The sequence below is a fragment of the Leuciscus leuciscus genome (genome assembly GCF_965113295.1).
Source record: "Leuciscus leuciscus genome assembly, chromosome: 5".
In the NCBI taxonomy this organism is placed as follows: domain Eukaryota; kingdom Metazoa; phylum Chordata; class Actinopteri; order Cypriniformes; family Leuciscidae; genus Leuciscus; species Leuciscus leuciscus.
In genome coordinates this window covers 7,180,585-7,200,107 of record NC_138729.1, presented here as the reverse complement: position 1 = coordinate 7,200,107, position 19,523 = coordinate 7,180,585, and the positions used below count along the sequence as shown (strand labels likewise).

Below are 19,523 nucleotides of genomic sequence, written 5' to 3'. Positions count from 1 at the left end.
TGCATGAACAGAGTGGCTGATACAAAGATCAAAACCTTTACATCTTTAAGAAAGTAAGGAATAGTAAAATTGTTAAATGAACAGACATAATAGGACTTTTAAGTTAATGAAGACAATCTTACCATGATATCACGAGTGTTAGTGAGGGCTAAGGTGCGGATGCCATAGCATCTGAGAAGCTTCTTTATTTCCATCAATCTGTAACCCTCTCTTAGTAACTCCTGTCTGTAGATATGAAAATACTTAGTGAAAAAAAAAAGATAAATAGTGCAACTGAATTTGATGTACTGCAGCTATATGTTGCAAACACACAGGAATATGTTATCCAGTTGTAAAGTCTGAGGTCACATGGACCATTTGCGGGTCCAAATGCTCTATTAATATGTCCGATTAATACGTATAAATTCTGGATTGAGTCAAGCTACAATTTCATCACTCAGTGGCCAGTTACATAAACTGTTAAGACTAGTCTTACAAGTTAGTCATCCAATTTTATTCTTTAAAACTGTTAATAACTTTGTAAAGTCAGTAACATAAAAATGTAGATTGGTCTAATTTGACACCGAACAGTAAGACTGATTACCCCTAACTAACTTCTAGTTGATCATACTAGTTCTTAAGACACAGTCTTAACATAATGTCTATGTTTATGCAACTGGCCCCAGGTCTTCCCAAGAATCAGACTAGTATGAGATCAGTCAGACTAAAGCGTTTACATTATATTTTAAAAAAGTCTAATTATTACTTTAGTCCAACTGAAATCAAACTTTTAAAGTGCATGAGTCAAAAATGATGTGCTGTATTTAAAAAAATATATAAAAAAATGCAGATGAGTTGAAATAGTGTATTCTGAGTGCTGTTAACATGTGCCACCAGAGCTAGCCTTGAAGCCTCACTCTACAGTGAAGTCATGTAAAAGAGCTTATAGATAAAAGAAAAAAAAAAAGCTTTATGGTTTACCACACCACTCACTTTGGATGTTCCTTCTCCAAGTGCTGCTGAACAAGTTTCTCGATGGTTTCACTCCAGGGCACCACGGCCTTGTACATTATTTCAATCACAGCATCCATCACCTTCTAAAACATGTAAAAAGACAATCTTTTGCCAACAGAATCTACTGTGATTAAAAACAGTAAGTTAAAGTCAATTTGACAGGAGGCCTTCACACTGACAGCATTTAGGAACCCCACTCAACTTTGCTGTATCCCCAGCAATCTCTAGTTATCATGTGATTCAAATTGACAGCTCTCTAGATATAGCCTACACATACATACATCAATTTAAATCAAAATGAGTAATTATATTTGAAAGCCAATTTGAACAATCCTGGAAGCACCAATATCACAATGTCTATCATTTGACAGATCAATCACGAGTCACGACAGTGATGCGGGAGTCCCACCTTCCTAATATTCATCCACACACATTGGTTCGAGCTAGCAGTCGTCATAATAGAACAGTTAGAAGGAGAATTAACTGTAACATGTTCTCAAGTTTATCCCAAGCACAAATAATATTCACTGGAGTAGTGAATATGCCCGCTATCAAAAACAGCTCATTTTGGCGACATACCTTTACGGCTTGTTTAAGGACAGTTAAGAACCATTCCCATAGTGAGATAAGAAAGAGAACTCCAGAGGACTTCTCTCTGTGACTTTTCTCTTCTCCTCTATTCTTTCTTTGCCATTTTTTGCACTAAACATTTCATAAAATTCCTAGTCAAACACTCAATATTTTTGTGAGGACCGATCCTCTCTATACAACACCAGTATTAATAGTATCGATACCACTATAGCATATGCCGATCCCTACCGTGAGTAAATCATTTTCACTAATTGTTAATAAATATATAAATAAATTATATACTGTAAATCTTGTGTATATATTGACGAATATATTGTGTAACAGAATACAGTGTTAGATGTATGAACAGATCTTACATTAGTGTCTGTCATGCAGTGTAGTACAGCCACGGCTTTGGCCTCCCATTCAGTGAAGAGAGAGGTGATTTGAGAGCTGCAACAGTCTAGCAGGTCCTAAAATTTAAACACATCAAAACATAAACTGACAGCACAATAAATTAAAACTATTATATATTAATAATAATTCATTCAAAATTCCCAGTCCCAAAAGGTAGACTAATAGACCACTGATGTCTGTAGTGTACATTGTATACAAATATATTAGGGACTTCTTTATCATTGTTTATAAATTTTTATCAGCAGACTGAGAGTCATATTTAACTGCACAAGACACAAGGCTGCTATAACGAGAAGTTTTCAGGAACTAATAACCAAATGAATTACACATTGACATTAAGATGTTTAATTCATATATTTATAATAAATATAAATACATCAACTAGGACTGAAAAAAAAGAAGAAGCAAATTTATGCGATTAATTTTAGCTGCTTAACATAAAATAATGCAGCATTTTATTTTACTTCCTGAGGCTTCGCTAATATTTTTCCTTGGTTATTGTGGATAGCCTTACACGTTCAAGCTATTTGTGTGCCGCTCCACCTGGCTCTGTAAAGTACACCTTTTCAGTGACTGACACAGGACATTCACGTACCCTTTTAGGCTTGCTGCGATAGTCTGTGTTACCACTGTTCAGCCACAACACCGGTTACATCACTTGCCCACCGTGGCAAAATTTGACAGTGATCAACATTTCGTTTTTTCATTTAAAATTTATAATTTACTTGAGAAAAAAACTTTAAATGTTTAAAACATTAAAACTACCTAAATGAGATTAAACATTAGGAATATAAAGCCAATCATATAGTTAGGGATTCACAATTTTTTATTTATTTTTGTCAGCCAAATTGATCTAAAATATTTACTCAAAGTACCCCCTGATATTAATCTTATATTTCAATAATTTAACATGGTTGTCTGAGGTTGATTAATCGTCAACCGTTATACAGGTAAACAAAATCTTTTTTAGTAAGTGATTTATTCTGATTGTTTTTATGTATTACATAATTTTACATTTAATTATTATTATTAATTTATTTTTACATTTGTATGATTTAATTATCAGTTTTTGTTCAACTTTGTTCCCTCACAAACAGAATCCAGAATTGATGCGCACAACACATGACCTTATATGACTACGACTGATTATAATATAGAGTGTTTTTACACTTGAGTGCTGTCTAGTGGCCTTGACAGGGCCTTCTGCAAAGCATCACGTGTGAGATTGGCTACAATGCTTAACACAGCAAAAAACATGTTAATATAAAACTTTGGTGCAACGAGAGTAGATCTAAAATAACACTATAAACAACCATTTTCCTAATTACTGAAAAATAAAGGTGACCTTGATATAGTGTAAGAGAGTCTGGTCCAGGTCCAATCCGTTCTCAAGAGCATAAGGTTCAATGCTGTTCTCAATAACCGCAGGAATCAGCTCTGAGGCCTTCACCTTATCCAGCATCAGAAAGGCCATACTACGTGTGCTTCCCTGCCACAGAACACAGGTTAATCAATGCTTTGTGTCATGAATAATCAATAAATGTAAAAAAAAATAATAATAATTGTATAGATAAATTAACCTAATTCAATGGGTCCACTAACAAAACAAAAAAACTGAAACCGTTCTAAAAAGAAAACGTGTGGACTTTTGTGGAATTCTACTAGCAATAAAACAGAATACTGTAATGTTGTGACAACACTACCATGTTGTCTTGTGTTTATATTTAGCAACAACACCGTGCCCCTTGAAAAGAGAGACTAATCTTTCTGAATCCATTAGATAAAAAGTATGACACCAAGTGACATCTTGCAACAAAAGGATTTGTCTGGGCATCAAATTTTAAGTCAAAGAGATCTGAAATTTGGTGGGATGGTTTATGTACAGGGGTAACCGCTGTATTTCTGCTTTTCAATAAGTACCACCTATTGTCAAAGAGTGAATTTGCATTTTCATTTAGCCCGCCTGCCATTATATGGGTAATATCACATTTCTCTTGTAGTGAATTATAACTGTGGGGAGGGGAACTTACTTTATACATTCACTAAATGAACTATTGGAACTCAATAAGTGCCATTCACAGTAGGTGAGTGATGCTCAGACACTTTCAGGGGATAAAAAAATAAGCAGCAAAACAGTACAAATATAACAAAAGGTGCTAGAACGTCTATTTAACGCAATGAAACAGAAGTAGCAATATATCTATATTATGACAGATTATCGAAAAAATAAAAATGTGGGACGGGGATTTGGTTCTATTCATGGTTCTATTCTAGGCTTTTCAGTACAAAAATGACCAACATTCACCATGGATTTAAGGTAGTAATGCTAACTGTAACCATGGTATTGTGGCAGAAATAGTCTAATGTTTTTACATTCATTTCAGGGTTCGCACAACCTTTTGAGAGTGAAATTCAAGCACTTTTCAAGGACTTCCAAGTGCTTCACACTTCAAAGCTCTAACTACTATCCAATTTAAATGTTAAAAATTTTCTCCATAAAAAATCTGTTTTTACATGTAACTGTTGTTAAAGGGGTTATCTGATGGTTCAAAAAGGAACATTATTTTGTGTATGTGGTTTAATGCAATGTGTTTCTGCGGTTTTAGGTAAAAAAAAAAAAAGTCATTATTTTACACATACTGTACATTATTGTTGCTCCTCTATGCCCCGCCTTTCTGAAACACGTAGATTTTTACAAAGCTTGAATGAAGCGTTTTATGAAGGTGTGGCTGAGCCTTAACTTTTATAAAGAATATCTCTTTAGGTTTGACACTTGGAGCTTTGCAGCTTAGCAGATCTTATACTTTCACTAACAGCTACATAACACACTAAAGAAAAAGGAAAACAAGAAATCGTTTCATATGACCCCTTTAATAAAAGTTGATTTTATCTGCATCTCAACTTAAGCTCAGTGCTTTACAGTCAAATGTGTCAAGAAATTTCCTGTCAAATTTACAAGAAATAAACATGTGATATTATTAGTTACTGCACTTATTGAAGCAAAACAAGTCATTTTATTATTAAATTACCTTTGATTAAAAATCCCCCCCGCACCCCCCAGCGCTACCAAATCAGGTGCGAGTGCCACCATCTGTAGAACTTAGTCTAAACTTTCATACTCACCCTTTCATAGTCAGACAGTGAAAGGTGGCAGTTATATTTGGTGTAGAGGTCACACAGCTGTCGGAGGTTTGCCACTAATGACCTCAGATTTTGCACTTCCTCTGCTCCACAGTTTTCAGCCTGAAAAACAATTGAATTCTTATCTGAGGAAGTCGCTGCGACTTTCCAGGAATATGGTCCTCAACACTTTCAAACAGCTTCAAACTTGACATTTACCAAACCCATAGACCTCCAGAGGGAAGGCAAGCCAAGTTCAGCCAGAACCAGTCCATTATGAGGCCAGTCACCCTATAAAAAAAAATATACAAAATTATAATAATAAAATAAATCAAATTACCTGAGAGAGAAAGAGAATCTTTGTATTTACTTTGGCCCAATTGAGATTTGGCTACACAATGTGTGACTATCGATGTCTATCAGAACGGAAAATTATGCTTTAGAGACAGAAAGGGTCAAGGGTAAAAAATGGCCTGGCTAATAATTTGCTAGGTTGTGTTTAGAAATTCAGAATTTATTTTGAAAAGTAATATCCCAGTATTTGAAAAACTTGTCATAAGAGTTAACTACCTTTTCGGTTAACTCCAGATTCCTTACACGCTGCTCCAACCACCTGGCGAGGATTTTCTGTGTACATTTAAAACATAAAAAGTGTTAATATGAAGCACAACTAACTAGTTAATTTCAAAAATCACTGCTCCATTCTCAACCAAGAAGTTACAACAGAACTTAAAATTACAGTAAGATTGTGCAAGAACTATTTGCTTTTCAAACATTTTGCTTGAATTGTATTACCTTATTTATAGTGATTCATCAAAACTGGCATACACAAAAAAAAAAAAACATTTCTTATCCGCCTTGCAGGGCAAGAATTATCCCCGATAACTGGTGTTGTGATTCAAAGTCGCATAAAACTAAGGTCATTAAGACAATCTGAAAAAATGGTGTAGTTTAAAAATCAAGTGTTTTAACTGCCCTCATACCTGTCCTTTGGGCAACACTCTCCATATAAATGGGACCACAACACCCTTAAACCACAGACTTAGGTCCTGTGATGGGATGTCTGATGAAATGGAGCCCAACAGAGCATGTAGGCAGTCTTCATCGAATGCACTGGCAAACTCACCCTGAGAGAGAAAAAAGAAAAAAGAAAAACCTAATTATCATGGGGAAAGAACCTGTAGTAACAACTTTAAGTTACATTGCTAACTACTAATAAAACAAAATAAAAACAGACACAATAATTAAAAATAAAGAGATTTAAATAGTCTAGGGTACTGTTTTTTTGTTTTTTTTGCACCTGCACCTTCTACCTTAGTAGTAAATAAAGTATACCATCAGAAACTTATAGAAAGTCAGAAATTCACTGTCAAAACTCCACATGGAGGAAAGTTCTACCAAGATTAAATGAGTAACAAATTCATAACATGCCTTAGTGCACTCTGTTTTTAGTTTATGTTTAACAGGCTCTTATATATCCCAATTGAACCAGTGGTTTTGGACTCCATACTGGCTCATATTGCCTGGGAATCTGGGATGGATAAAGTTAATTTAATAACTGCTGCCCCATCACATTAAAGCTGTTTGTTTATTTCTCAATGTTTTGCTTTTTGTCTGTTTTCCTTCGTCTCTGAACTGTAAATATGCATTTGTCTTTGTTTAACAATGGACCTTTCTAGATTCAATCTCAATGATTTGCCACATGGAGTTGATGGTTGGTGCTGGTACACGTCTGACTGCTGCACTGCACAGAGGCTTTTAGTGTCTGTGACCGGCAGATGTTTCTGCTCAGAACTTGATGGTGAAGCTTATATTCTCGATTTGTAGAGTGAAAACTGCAGGTCATGGCAGCTTGTTTTAAAACTCAAGCAAAGTTTGTTTAAAATATGAACTTAAAATATGAAACTAAAACCACCAGTCTGTGTCAGCAAATCACAGTATAAATAAATGAGTTGGATCATTGAGTTATTCATTTAAATGATTCATTCAAAGGGCTGATTCATTTAGTCATTGAATCATTCATTAAACTGATTAGTTCAAAAGGCAAAGCACTGCTGTGTTGCTCAGAGATGCGAAACAGTTCTGCTATGGTTCACTAGGAAATTTGTTGACAGAATAATGCAAAAACACAATAATGTCTCTAAAATGTAACTGAAAATGTTATTTTGTAGTTTATTGACCGGTTTCATAAAATCAATAAGACATTCGCAATCATGCTAATGTTCCAGAAAAGACAGCACTTTTGCTCTTGCTCTCCAGGAACAAGGTTGAGAACCACCGGGCAAGAGTATATAACAATGATTTGTGCTTTGTTGTAAACACAAAGAGAAAACTGGCTAAATAAATATTACTATATATACAAAAAAAATGTAAATGTAAAATACATATTCAAGGCCAGTATAAAATTCTTCTGGCTAAAATTCTCAATTCACTAGCCATTTCCAGGTTCCTGGTCAAATACTGAAGCAACAGAACAAACCATACTTCGAGTTTTACCTCGTGTCGTAGCCACAAATATTGTGCTCCACTAAGATTCCCTTCTTTCAGAAGAGCGTGGATGTCTTTAAGATAATCTGTGCTGTTCAAAAACTCAATCCATGAGATGCCCCTGTAATGGAGATGGAGAATACAATTAGCCAGAAGGATGTGCAGGACAAGAAGTGATTAAATGATTTCTAAAGTGTTAAAAGCTTATGGAGGAAAAAATTCATGTCTAACATTTGAAAAACGTAGAAAAAACGTAACTGCTGGCCAGCTTAACGTACTCAAAGTTGTTGGGTCCATACATGCTGGCGAAGGTGGCGAGCTTGGCCAAGGCTGTTTGGATCTGGCAGCACGGGAAACGGTTCAAGGTGTAATTTAACATCTCCTCAGCTATGCTGAGAGTAGGCCAGGAAGCAGTTAGGCAGTACTGCACCACAAACTGCTCATCCTGTGGGACATATGAGAAAACTAAGTGCTAAACATTCACAATATATCACATAGGATGACTACCCTAAAATATATAATTTTCATCTTAACCAGTTGTGAAGTGTATTGCAATGCATCGTAATAACTGCTGGGTGGGCTATGAAAGTGATAAGGTAGAGTAGGACCAATGACCACTACTACAGTATGTCAAAAATTGTATTACTCATGTCATCATGACCCTTTTAATATCAGCAGATTTACATATGCGCCACCAAATTTTACAAATTTAGCTATTATGCCAGCCACAGCTGGAACCAGCTTCCAGAAGAGATGAGATGTGCTCCTACAGTGGTCACATTCAAATCCAGACTCAAAACACTTCTGTTTAGCTGTGCATTTACTGAATGAGCACTGTGCCGCTGTTCGTCCGACTGTTTGTACTGTACTGTATTTTACTCTATTTTTCTAAACTGTTTTAATTATTCTTATTTCTTTTAATTATTTTAATTTCTCCTATGTCAGCAGGGCATTTAGCCGGAAACTGTAAATGCCCACTCAGAAGGTGATAATGTGAAAGTGATTAATGTGGGTTTGAAAGTAGAACAGTATTTAAATGACGATATTAAAGTTTTCGTCTGAGAAAGAATGTGAACGCAGTGCTAAAGTGCTAAAGAAAGTGAAAACAACGTGTGAGTAAATGAGGGAGAAAAGAAAGTTAAAGGAAAGTTGATAGATGGAAGTCGTAAGAAGATTGAAGGTTAAAAGAAGGTTGAAAGATTTAAGTCTTAAGGGAATCCTTTGAAAGAAAGATCTATAATAAATATTCTTTTTTATTTTTTAAAAGTACTGTATTTTATTTTATTTTTCTAAACTGTTTTAATTATTCTTATTTCTTTTCATTATTTTAATTTCTTCTATGTAAAGCACTTTGAATTGCCATTGTGTATGAAATGTGCTATATAAATAAACTTGCCTTGCCTTGCCTTGCCTATGCATCCCAACAGTACAGTAGCATTACTAACTGTACATATGTGTGAAATAGAATGATAGTAGTGTTATTAGTTTCTCCAGCCACCATTGTGTGTAAGTCTCACATGAAGCCCAGCACATTCACATTTGTTGCAAAGCTGATATTACCATGATCTTCATCAGGTTGGTTTTAGCCTCATCAATGAGCTCAGGCCACTCAAGGGTTTGATCACTGCCTGATGTTGAGATGAGCTTTTCCAGCACAACATTCAGCTTAACCTTATACACCAGCTAAAAAAAAACAAAAAGAAACCTTGTCAACTTACCATGAAAAATATTTTATATAGGAAATGTTGATATGGAAAATGTACTAATGTCTTACTTCAACATCAAGCCCAAAAGCTTTTGCAAATTTCTCTGCTTCTTCAAACTTGTGCTTATAAAGAAGTTTGTTCAGTCTGGAGGAAGCAGAGAGAGAAATAGTGTACAAAGTACTGCATTAAAAGCAGTCTGCATGCCTGAAGAAAAGTATAATTTAACTTAAGTATTAAAGTGAAGCAACGTATTGAAAATAAAATAAAATAAATAATGCATAAGGAGCAAAACCACCCAAACAAGCATTAAAATCAAGCAGTGCATTCCTTCAGTGGAATCTATTAACGAAACCAACATAAAATTAAAACCAAATCAGAATTAAATTGTAAATTCAATTATAATCAGTATTACTTATGTTCTCAAGAGCGCACCTGTTCTCCGGCAGCGCCTCTGTGAAGCATCTTATCATAACAGTAGACACTGGATCTTCATGGCTGCTTTAAGACAGAAAAATTATTCGAAATTAATCTTTCGCTATCCACAAATGTGATGATGAATTCACTACAACATATCAACACCACAATATAACTGCAAAAGTGAATTGCCCTTAATATCTATAGACTGTCATAACTGTGTCTGTTAGTCACCTCTTCGTGTTCGCCAAAATTCCCTCCAGCAAATAGATAGTGTCCTGAGGAAAAGAGTTGAATTTATGAATTACCCTCAATACAAGATATCAAGGGCAGGTGGCTCATCATAACTATATTTGAGATGGATGACATACTGGTAGAAATGTATTAACCGGCAAGTATCGTTTCTTTTAAAGGTCAACCAATATATAGGTTTTGCCGATTAATTTGCATTTGTAACCAATTTTTGGAAGTATTGGATATCAACGAGTCCAAAGTTGTCAAAAAAATTGGTTTTCCTTCTCCCACAGCTACTCCAGCACTAGACTCAAGGGCCTGTTGTCATTCTACAGTACAGCAGTGGCCACTAAAGATGAAATAAACTTGTGTATAGAATTGGATCTAAATGATTTAACTGTCCACACTGATACACTGGCAGTCTTTTTCTAGATTATCTGCTTTGGTTTTTATGGCACAGACTTACCAATGTCATTGCCATAAAAATTAAAGCAACATGGAGGTGTTTGCAATACAGATGTTGTCTTACAAACATGACAATGTACAGTGGCGACGCTGGACTGCAACCTCTTATGAAGCAGTGGCAGAGATGTAGAGGGATGGCATGCATGACTCTATTTTAGAAACAATATTCAAATTTGAGCTTTATTTCAACCAGTATATCCCCTACAAAATATGACAGAAATTCTAAGGACAACCCGTTGAACATTAGCAACAAATATTACAGGTTTGCATTTCACTACATTTCATTTCATTTCATTTATTTCCATACTGTTAATATGCACTGCTATAATTACCATATTGATTCCCTTCTGGATCAACCAAGACTCAGAAGAAACTTCTAGTGAGTAGAAAACCTCCATAGAAGGCAGAGACTGAATCACAAGCTTCCTAGCATTACCCTTGACACAGATAAAGAAAACAAGTGAGGAATAAAACTGTATTTTCAATTACATATATACATCCTTTCTGTGTCCGTGTGGGTTTCCACTGGGTGCTCCAATTTCCCCCACAACCCAAAAACATGCAGTATAGGAGATGGTGATGCTAAATTGTCCGTGGGTGTGAGTGCACGTGGGTGTGAGTGCACGTGTGTGTGAGTGTGAGTAATGGATAGGGTTGGGGAAAGACCTAACAACCTACCCCTGAAAAAAGAATATAGCAAGAGTCGTCTTTGACTGAAATAGTAATAAACATACCTTGTTTTCTTCAGCTACCAAGGTCATGATTTTCAAGCTGTTATCATCTTGCCTGTTCAACACAAAAGACATTTACCTGTCAATGTGTGGATTAATCAAGAAAAACAAGCACCCTGTCTCTCTATGTCTTACAAAAAGAAGTCAAAACAAGACACTTGCTGTGTAATAGATGAGGAGTTTCTCTCTGAGATCAGCAGGAAATCAACAATGTATTGATCCGGCCAGCAACAAAGCATGACAAAAGAGTGGATGTCCAACAAGCTGAGCATGCCCTAGAAAAAAAAAGAAGAATATTTCATATACAAATTAGTGGTGCACTGATCAGGAAATTTTAAGCTGATGCCAATAACAGATTTTCTTTACACTGTGATCGGCCCATATCAATCAGATCACTAAGAATATGTATTTTAAAAGTTCCCCTAGTAACACTTTTACAAATTATACAGAAAATTGCACCAAACTGTAATTGTCAATTTTGCTAACAATAATGCTGACATTAAACAGTTTTGAACAGTTCAGAGAACTACATTGGACTTCACATGGTATGAATTGCAGCTAAATCTCAGCTAGATAACAGCCGGAAACTTCTATGTCATTTCCTACACCTCTGATCTCAAGAAGGACTTAATAAATAAAACGAACTACCAAGAGCTATGACAACTGCCTGTGTCATCTAGGCTCATAAAAAAATTCCACAGAGAACAAAGTTCTATAAACAGCATCTGCCTAATGTATGACATGCAAGAAGCTGAAATAGCATCAACACCATGCTTGCGCTATATGGCCTGAGGACTGATGATTCAAGATTTCAGAAAAAAACACAGAGTAGTCAAATTTCCATTTGATACATTTTTAATGATGTCACTGATCTAATCAGCTGGCACATTATAGCAAGCCATTTTACTAATTAATGCCCCAAGCTTCACTAATAGTTTACATAATTCAGTTTTGACAAATCAAAATTAATTTATGCAGATATGCATTATACAATTATTACTAGTCATAATTTACACTGCAGATATCAACACTGCGATCATTGACTGTAGTGGTGCGAATGACATACCGTTTAGACCAAAGTACATGCGAGCAATATGACCAATTAATTATGATTTCACTTATTTTATTTTATTATTTATTTTATCTCTGTTATTAAAAGTAAGAACAAGAAACAAATTACAAACAATAGGGCAAAAACAAAATAAAGGTACAAATGAAATAAACTGCTTTCAATTTTTCAGGTACAGCAGGTCTATAGAGTGCTAAACAAGTTAGCATTTTAGCACTTCTGGGTCCATCATCCCAAATTCAATGTGTTTTTTTTAATGAGTTTTTGGTTAAAAAGCCTGAAATAAGGTCTGAGGTGAAAACAAGCTCAAGATATTTTCACGTTTTACTCTATGACATAAAACACACCAGTGATACCTCACTCATGCTTTTACATGTCTTGAAAAAGGTGGTTGCAAACATGTTGCTAAATGGGACTAGGGATGGGCACCCAGAGTACCCAGGTAATCGGTAATTGATGAAAGCAATGATTGATTATGAAAATGGTCTGATTGATTATGGTGGCATTTTGGACGAATACCTTGAGATCTGATTGGTTAGCAAATTGTTTGGCTTCCTAAAAACACCACTGTGAATGTAATGTGGAAAGTGACACTACATATCTAAATAGAGGCTTGAGTCGACTGTAAGGTCCAGGTAGAAGTAGAATCCCCCCAGCCAGCTCCAACTCACCTGCCTGGAAGTTTATGGTAATCCTGAAGACCTTAGCTGTGTTTGGAATCACTCCCTATACACTCATTTACTATTCCCTACATTAGTCCAATAATATAGTCCCCCTTGTAGGAGTGAATGAAATGAGTGAAACAAATTCGGACACTGTGTGCGTCAGAACCGTTTTTTGTCAGTATCGCACACCTCTAGCGTCCAAAAATATTTTGGGTTTCAAGCAAGAATTTTAATTTGGGTGCATCTCTAGCATCAACATCAGTTTCCACAAGGACTTACCTCTTTGTTTAGGACATACATCCAATTATCCACAACTTGAATCTTCTTCACCTCTTGAATAGACAAACAGAACATTTTCATTTATTTACAGCTATGTTAACACACTTCTTATTTAGTAATACCGGTAATCAATGTAAACATAGCAAGAACATATTTAGTACCTGACATTAAAGCAGAGTCAAGGAGTTTTGTGAGAGACAGTGATGTCTGCCCATGACCCATGGTCCAAAGTGAAAGAACATTAGCACCATCAGCCTGTCATGTAGATACAGGTGAAAAATTGCTTAAAGCTCCTACATTTCATTTTATAAATTATGACTGAATATCAGTCATGGAAAGGGAATGATAATGAAATTGAAAAGGCATTTTAATTCTCCAATCAATAAATCTAAGGAAGAGTACTTAAAATATCTCCGTATCTTTGACAATGTCCTTAACAAAGGAGATATGTTTAACATTTGAAGCAGAGAGAATAAAAGGCATAGTCTGTCCATGATTCTTTAAAAAATTATAAAAAATTCAACAGGAATCTTTTTTTTTTTTTTTTTAAATGAAACATTAATATGTTTGGGAAAGTCATTTAAAGGTTTTGTAAAACGTATATAGTTTAAGCAATGGAATTGTTTAAGCCATCAATTCTTAGTTTTCTTTTTATACTTGACGTACCTAATTCCTTCCCCACCAATTCTTGTCTGCTGTAAAGCCGCTGTCACACTAAACTGCGGACACTGCAAAAGTCGCAATAAGACGTCACTCTGCAGTGTCTTAAAAATATAATTCAACATATAATACTTAAAAAATATATATATATGCGATCTACTTTACTACTGCAACATTGCAGATTTAAAGTTTGCGTTCCTTTAAGGGCGTTTTCACACCTGGCTTGTTTGGAACTTTTGTTTCGAAACCTGGTGTAAAACAAGCTCCCTTAGCTTGGTTCATTTAGGCATTTATGAAAACAGCAATCGGGCTCTGATCCTCACCAAAACAATCGCTTGAACGAGGTGGTCTCGGCCTGATTGAAACTAACTCTGGAGCGGTTCGGTTGAGGTGAGGAAGCAATCCAACCCAACGGACCAACGAAACAAGCGGTATCATAATTCCTAACGGGAAATGTGTTATATAAAAAGCCGCAGCGTCTGATTCTTTGAGTGGTTGAAAACCAAAGAGTGGCTCTTCATCTGTGCAATTGCTCTTCTCCATGCATTGCAAGAATGCTGTCCCAATGAAGCCTTGATTACTGCTTTAACTGCATTATAAGTTATATATATACATACACACACACGTGTGTATATATGAAACATATATATATATATATTATATATTATATATATATATATATATATATATATATATATATATATATATATATATATATATATATATATGTTTCGTTGAGGTAAATAATCTGCAGCTCTTTAACAACATTAATAACTATGATTGGGGCTGTCATAATTTAGTTCAAGTTCATCTGTGCGTGATTTTGTGCAAAAATAACTTGTAGCAGTATGTTTATTTTGTATAATTATCTGATGAATCTTATATAAGATGCGTTCCATTGAATTAATTAACTTTCTAGCAAAGCGCTTCAGTTTACGGGTGTTCATTCTCTTCAGCTTCAGGGCGCAGAGCTCAAACAGCAATGATGGTATTTGAAACAGTAAAATTAAAGATGTATTACTGTAACTATATATTTTTTAAAACATTGATGCATTATTAATAACTAGCACTTGTATTGTTCATCTGGGGCGGCAGTGGCTCAGTGGTTCATGTAGGTTGTCTACAAACCGAAAGGTTGGTGGTTCAATCCCCGGTTCCACCTGACCAAGTGTCGAGGTGGCCATGAGCAAGACACCTAACCCCAGCTGCTCCCGACGAGCTGGATGGCGCCTTGCATGGCTGACACCGCCGTCGGTGTATGAATGAGTGAGTGATTGGGTGAATGTGAGGCTATGTAAAGCGCTTTGGTGGCCATAGGTCTGTGAAACATTTATTTTAAAAGTTAAGGAATCTTACACTGGTTCAAAATAATCTACTGTATTGAATATTTTTTATTTATGTTGAAGTTTTGTCAAGGCTGTAATCAGGCTCTCAAAGTATATCAAAATTTGGATTTAGACTTATCGGCCAATATATCGCTTCTCGGCATTCAAATATATATAACTATCGGTATCGACCAAAATTTTCATAACTAAAAAAACAGTAACATCTGTAAAAAAAATTAACAACCACCCCATTTTTATATGGTAAAATTTTAATATTCTGACTGTTTGAGTTTTATTAAAATTAACCATTGATTTTCAATAGTAGCATATATTTAGATCATGTTAACCACAGATTAAACCATGCATAACACCGTACTACCATGGTAAAATGTAACTAAATGGTTTCTATGGTATTTTTATGAAAAAAACAGTAGACTACAAACATTTATTAAAAATGCACAAATGCTATAGCTTAATCACATTACTCCTTTAATACATCTACATTAATATATATCATAAAATGCGATATGAATATCCCACATTTCTGCCACAATACCATGGTGCAGTTAGTGTTACTACAGTAAATCCAGGGCGATTTGTAGATTGAAAAGCCTTCTGACTGCACTGTTGCGCACAGTGTTTCTCACAGCGCTGTTTAGTGGTCGCGTGACCGAGATCGATCAGCAAGTAAACGCATCTGATCTAGTAAGCTCGCTCTGAGCCGCCGTTTGAACTTTGAGCCGAGTGGATAAATGGGGCATGTGATGCATATCCGTTTTTGACGCATAAACATTATATCGAAAATATATCAAACTCTTGTTATCATTTTGAGGAAAATTAATTCACAATAATTATTGTTATTGTTTTATCACCCAGCCCTAATCACAAGTCTTCATGTGATACAAATTCACAACTTCTGGATGCAGCAAAACTTCTCTACTTGAGCTTTAGTTTCCCATCTCCTGCATTCAAATGCGTATAAATAGAAATCAATGGAATGAAAATGTTACTGTGATCGCCCCTTAACACCTTAAATATATTTCAGAAATCTATTTATGTCATAATTCCACAGCAACTCATTTTGTTGGAAAGCGGGAGGAAAAGAAGAATCAGATTATTTTGGGGAAGGAAGAGAAAATGCAGTTGAGTTTAAGATTTAGAATCAAAGTTACCCCAATCAGAAGGTGGATTGTGCTTCCAAAGCAGACCAGACCTGCTGAGATGCAACCATCGTCATGAATCTCTTCAGTAGAGCAGAAGTTTATTAGAATATCATTTTGGATCTGTAAGGACAACAAAATAATTGTAACTAACAAATAGTAAAAGTAATATATATGAATGGAGTGGTTTAATCAAAGTCTTCTTAAGAGACACAATCACTTTTAAATAATGATGATATTTAATTTAGGCTTTTATTCACATAAACATTTTAACTATGTTTTAACAATGTCTTTACTACCTTTCTAGGCCTTGAAGGTTTGAAACAGCATGAGGGTGAATACTTAATGACCGAATTTTCATTTGTGGGTGAACTATCCCTTTAATTTGATTAATTGAAACATCTACCTTATTTAAAGCCACTAGATCCATGTTTTCAATCGCGCTCTGTATTTTTCCCAAAGCCACATTCGATGTGTATAGGAAACCATTGTTAACAATGACAAATAGATCATACACTCCTAAAACACAAAAGAAAGAAAATGTTTTAATAATTTAACAAATACAGACAATGGAAATGCTGTCAGTGGCCACATCTATATATGTAGTATATGTTCTTCTATATACATCTTTATTTTACTGCTTACTTTACCATTTATAGAAACTCACCTTTAGAACCAGGTGTCTCGTGTAGAATTAGGCTCTTAAAGGTTGTCTCATCACCATCAGAGGGGTTTTGTTGGTGCAGAGTCTGGAAAAAAGATTAGTTACCATGAAATCAAATAGTAATTTTTTTTTTTTTTTGCAATTTTTTTTAAATGATGTGCCCTTGTAATCTTTAATCAAACTAATTTCTTTAATTCCCCTTCCAGCTTCATCTCTTCTCTGTTGATGTGTTTACTGGTGCGAGGGCAGGAGGACAACCCGTCACTCACATGAGATCACAGCAATAACAAACCACAATGATTCAATCGATTCCTGAAGGACAAAATCAAGTCCCGTCCTACATTTTTTTTCTTGTTCAAGAAGCCGTTCCACTCGGATGCAAGTCACCATAAAAAAACTATCGCAACTTTCGTTTCAGCTCTGTGATATTGGAGTCAAACTAGCAATTAATACAATTCCATTTATTGCAGCTTACTTTGGTCAGCACCGTCTTCTTCAGAGGGACATAGATGATGTGCAGACTTCCATTCCTCTCTCCAACCAGAAGAAACTGGCCTTGAGGGCAAGCAGTAACTGCATCTACTACGGAGTCTGAATCACACATGAGAGCAATTAAAGATATAGGTGTTCCTTATGTTGTATGTACAGTACTGTGGACAGTGAATGTTAACTGTGCATGACAGAGCTTGTGTTACCAAAATACAGGTGAATCAGAACAGTCTGAAAACTAGGATCAAAGACAACCACTGCAGTGTCAGCCACGACCACACAGCAGTTTGGAGTACTGGAGGCATAGACCTTTGGATTAGACAGTACCTGGAGCAAAAAAGAACAAGAACAATACTAATGACAACAAAAGGAAAAGAAACAATAATTGTTATTATTATCATCATCATTATACAAACTATATAGTACAACTCAAATACAGATATATATATAAAAAAATTCTGTGTAAAACACTAAACAAGGTATCAATGCAATGCAAAAATGTACATACTATTACATATACAGTACCGGTCAAAAGTTTGGAAACATTACTATTTTTAATGTTTTTGAAGGAAATCTCTTATGCTCATCAAGCCTGCATTTATTTGATCAAAAATACTGAAAAAACAGGAATATTGTGAAAAATTATTACACTTTAAAATAATGGTTTTCTATTTGAATAAACTTTAAAATATAATTTATTTCTGTGAGGCAAATCTGAATTTTGCAGCATCATTACTCGAGTCTTCATGTCTTCAGTGTCACATGATCCTTCAGAAATCATTCTAATATATGCTGATTTGATACTCAGTCATTATCAATGTTGGAAAAAGTTGTGCAGCTTAATACTTTTTTTATATATCCTGTGATACTTTTTTCAGGATAAAAAGTTTTAAAAAAGAACAGCATTTGAAATAGAAATCTTTTGTAATAAAATACTCAAAAGATTGGGGTCAGTGATTTTTTTTTCTTTCTTTTTGAAAGAAATTAATACTCTTCTTTTTAACTTTTTATTCATCAGTGAATCCTGAAAAAAAGTAGCTATCACAGGTTCCAAAAAAATATAAGGCAGCACAACTGTTTCCAACATTGATAATAACGGAGTATCAAATCAGCATAAATAGTGCTGAAATATAGTGACAACTAAAAATAGTCATGTTTCCAAACTTTTGACCAGTCCTGTATATTGATGAGATCGTAATACATGGTACGTCACGTCAAAACCCAGCTGTCATTATTACCACTGTTCCAAACACATGTCAATATGACAGCACTTTTTGTTATTGCAGTTAAGTTAGCAACAAAGACCGTTTTTGCTAACCCTTTCGGAGGATGAGATTTTAACCAAGGTGTCCACTTGATATAACGCGTTGCCGGACTCTTGCTCAGCATCGCTGTACAGTCGGACTGTGTTAGTGTCCTCGTTCAGCAGAAGTTCGACGTTATTCCACATTCTTGACGCTTGTAATGTTAGTTGCTAGTGGTGAAACGCGACGCGTAATATTAACTATCAACCGGCATGACACTTCAAATTAAAAGGCGCAAAATATCACAGGCGTTTTGCCATTTAGTACAACTTCTTAAAAAGACTTAGATATGATTGCATAAAATCTATACATCAGCAAGTGAAAGCAAACTCCGCCATGATTGTTGAAATTTGGCGCCGATGTCTTCTTCGTCTTCATTTTTCCTCTTCTTCGACTAGGTTTTACGGCGGTTGTCTTTTCGCCATCTACTGGACTGGAGTGTGACGCGTTGACGTGTGAAAGTACTGGGAAAGAAATAGTCTAGATTTGTATAACAGAATCTTTATTTCTTTTAAATAGTTTATATGCTATACAAGAATATTAATTGATATCAAGAGGTTTTAATTCTTCTCTGTGCTGGATTCTTTCTATTTCAAATTCTCATTCTTATAGTCCGCATTTATACTGTAATTTATAGCCCTACCTATAATATAAAATGATCTATTGAGAGCAGAGTATCCATTTCTTTGCAGAGATATTATTATGTCATTTATTCTACGCTGCCATGAACAGTGCTGGGTAGATTACTTACAAGTCGAAGTCAGTTACTGA

At 35.2% G+C, this 19,523-nt stretch overlaps 1 protein-coding gene across 5 annotated transcripts in view; it reads right to left on the bottom strand.

The window, feature by feature from the left end:
- kntc1 (kinetochore associated 1) overlaps window positions 1–19,135 on the bottom strand; it is a 56,330-nt gene extending 37,195 nt beyond the window's left edge. For 4 of the 5 annotated variants that reach the window (XM_082170892.1, XM_082170888.1, XM_082170889.1 and 1 more), the window contains exons 1-25: window positions 18,767–19,135; window positions 17,655–17,775; window positions 17,435–17,550; window positions 16,963–17,044; window positions 16,702–16,814; window positions 16,308–16,418; window positions 13,312–13,405; window positions 13,151–13,203; window positions 11,300–11,412; window positions 11,141–11,192; window positions 10,739–10,843; window positions 9,942–9,985; window positions 9,726–9,791; window positions 9,362–9,437; window positions 9,148–9,270; window positions 7,866–8,032; window positions 7,597–7,708; window positions 6,084–6,227; window positions 5,671–5,727; window positions 5,320–5,391; window positions 5,104–5,223; window positions 3,326–3,469; window positions 1,941–2,036; window positions 973–1,076; window positions 123–225 (exon numbers count right to left, since the gene is read on the bottom strand). In XM_082170892.1, coding sequence (XP_082027018.1) covers window positions 123–225; window positions 973–1,076; window positions 1,941–2,036; window positions 3,326–3,469; window positions 5,104–5,223; window positions 5,320–5,391; window positions 5,671–5,727; window positions 6,084–6,227; window positions 7,597–7,708; window positions 7,866–8,032; window positions 9,148–9,270; window positions 9,362–9,437; window positions 9,726–9,791; window positions 9,942–9,985; window positions 10,739–10,843; window positions 11,141–11,192; window positions 11,300–11,412; window positions 13,151–13,203; window positions 13,312–13,405; window positions 16,308–16,418; window positions 16,702–16,814; window positions 16,963–17,044; window positions 17,435–17,550; window positions 17,655–17,775; window positions 18,767–18,898 — 2,520 coding nt within the window. In that variant the 5' untranslated portion in view covers window positions 18,899–19,135. The remainder of the gene's footprint in view (window positions 1–122; window positions 226–972; window positions 1,077–1,940; window positions 2,037–3,325; window positions 3,470–5,103; window positions 5,224–5,319; window positions 5,392–5,670; window positions 5,728–6,083; window positions 6,228–7,596; window positions 7,709–7,865; window positions 8,033–9,147; window positions 9,271–9,361; window positions 9,438–9,725; window positions 9,792–9,941; window positions 9,986–10,738; window positions 10,844–11,140; window positions 11,193–11,299; window positions 11,413–13,150; window positions 13,204–13,311; window positions 13,406–16,307; window positions 16,419–16,701; window positions 16,815–16,962; window positions 17,045–17,434; window positions 17,551–17,654; window positions 17,776–18,766) is intronic. The other variant, XM_082170890.1, reaches the window with a different exon arrangement.
- Between the last annotated feature and the right edge of the window lie 388 nt (window positions 19,136–19,523).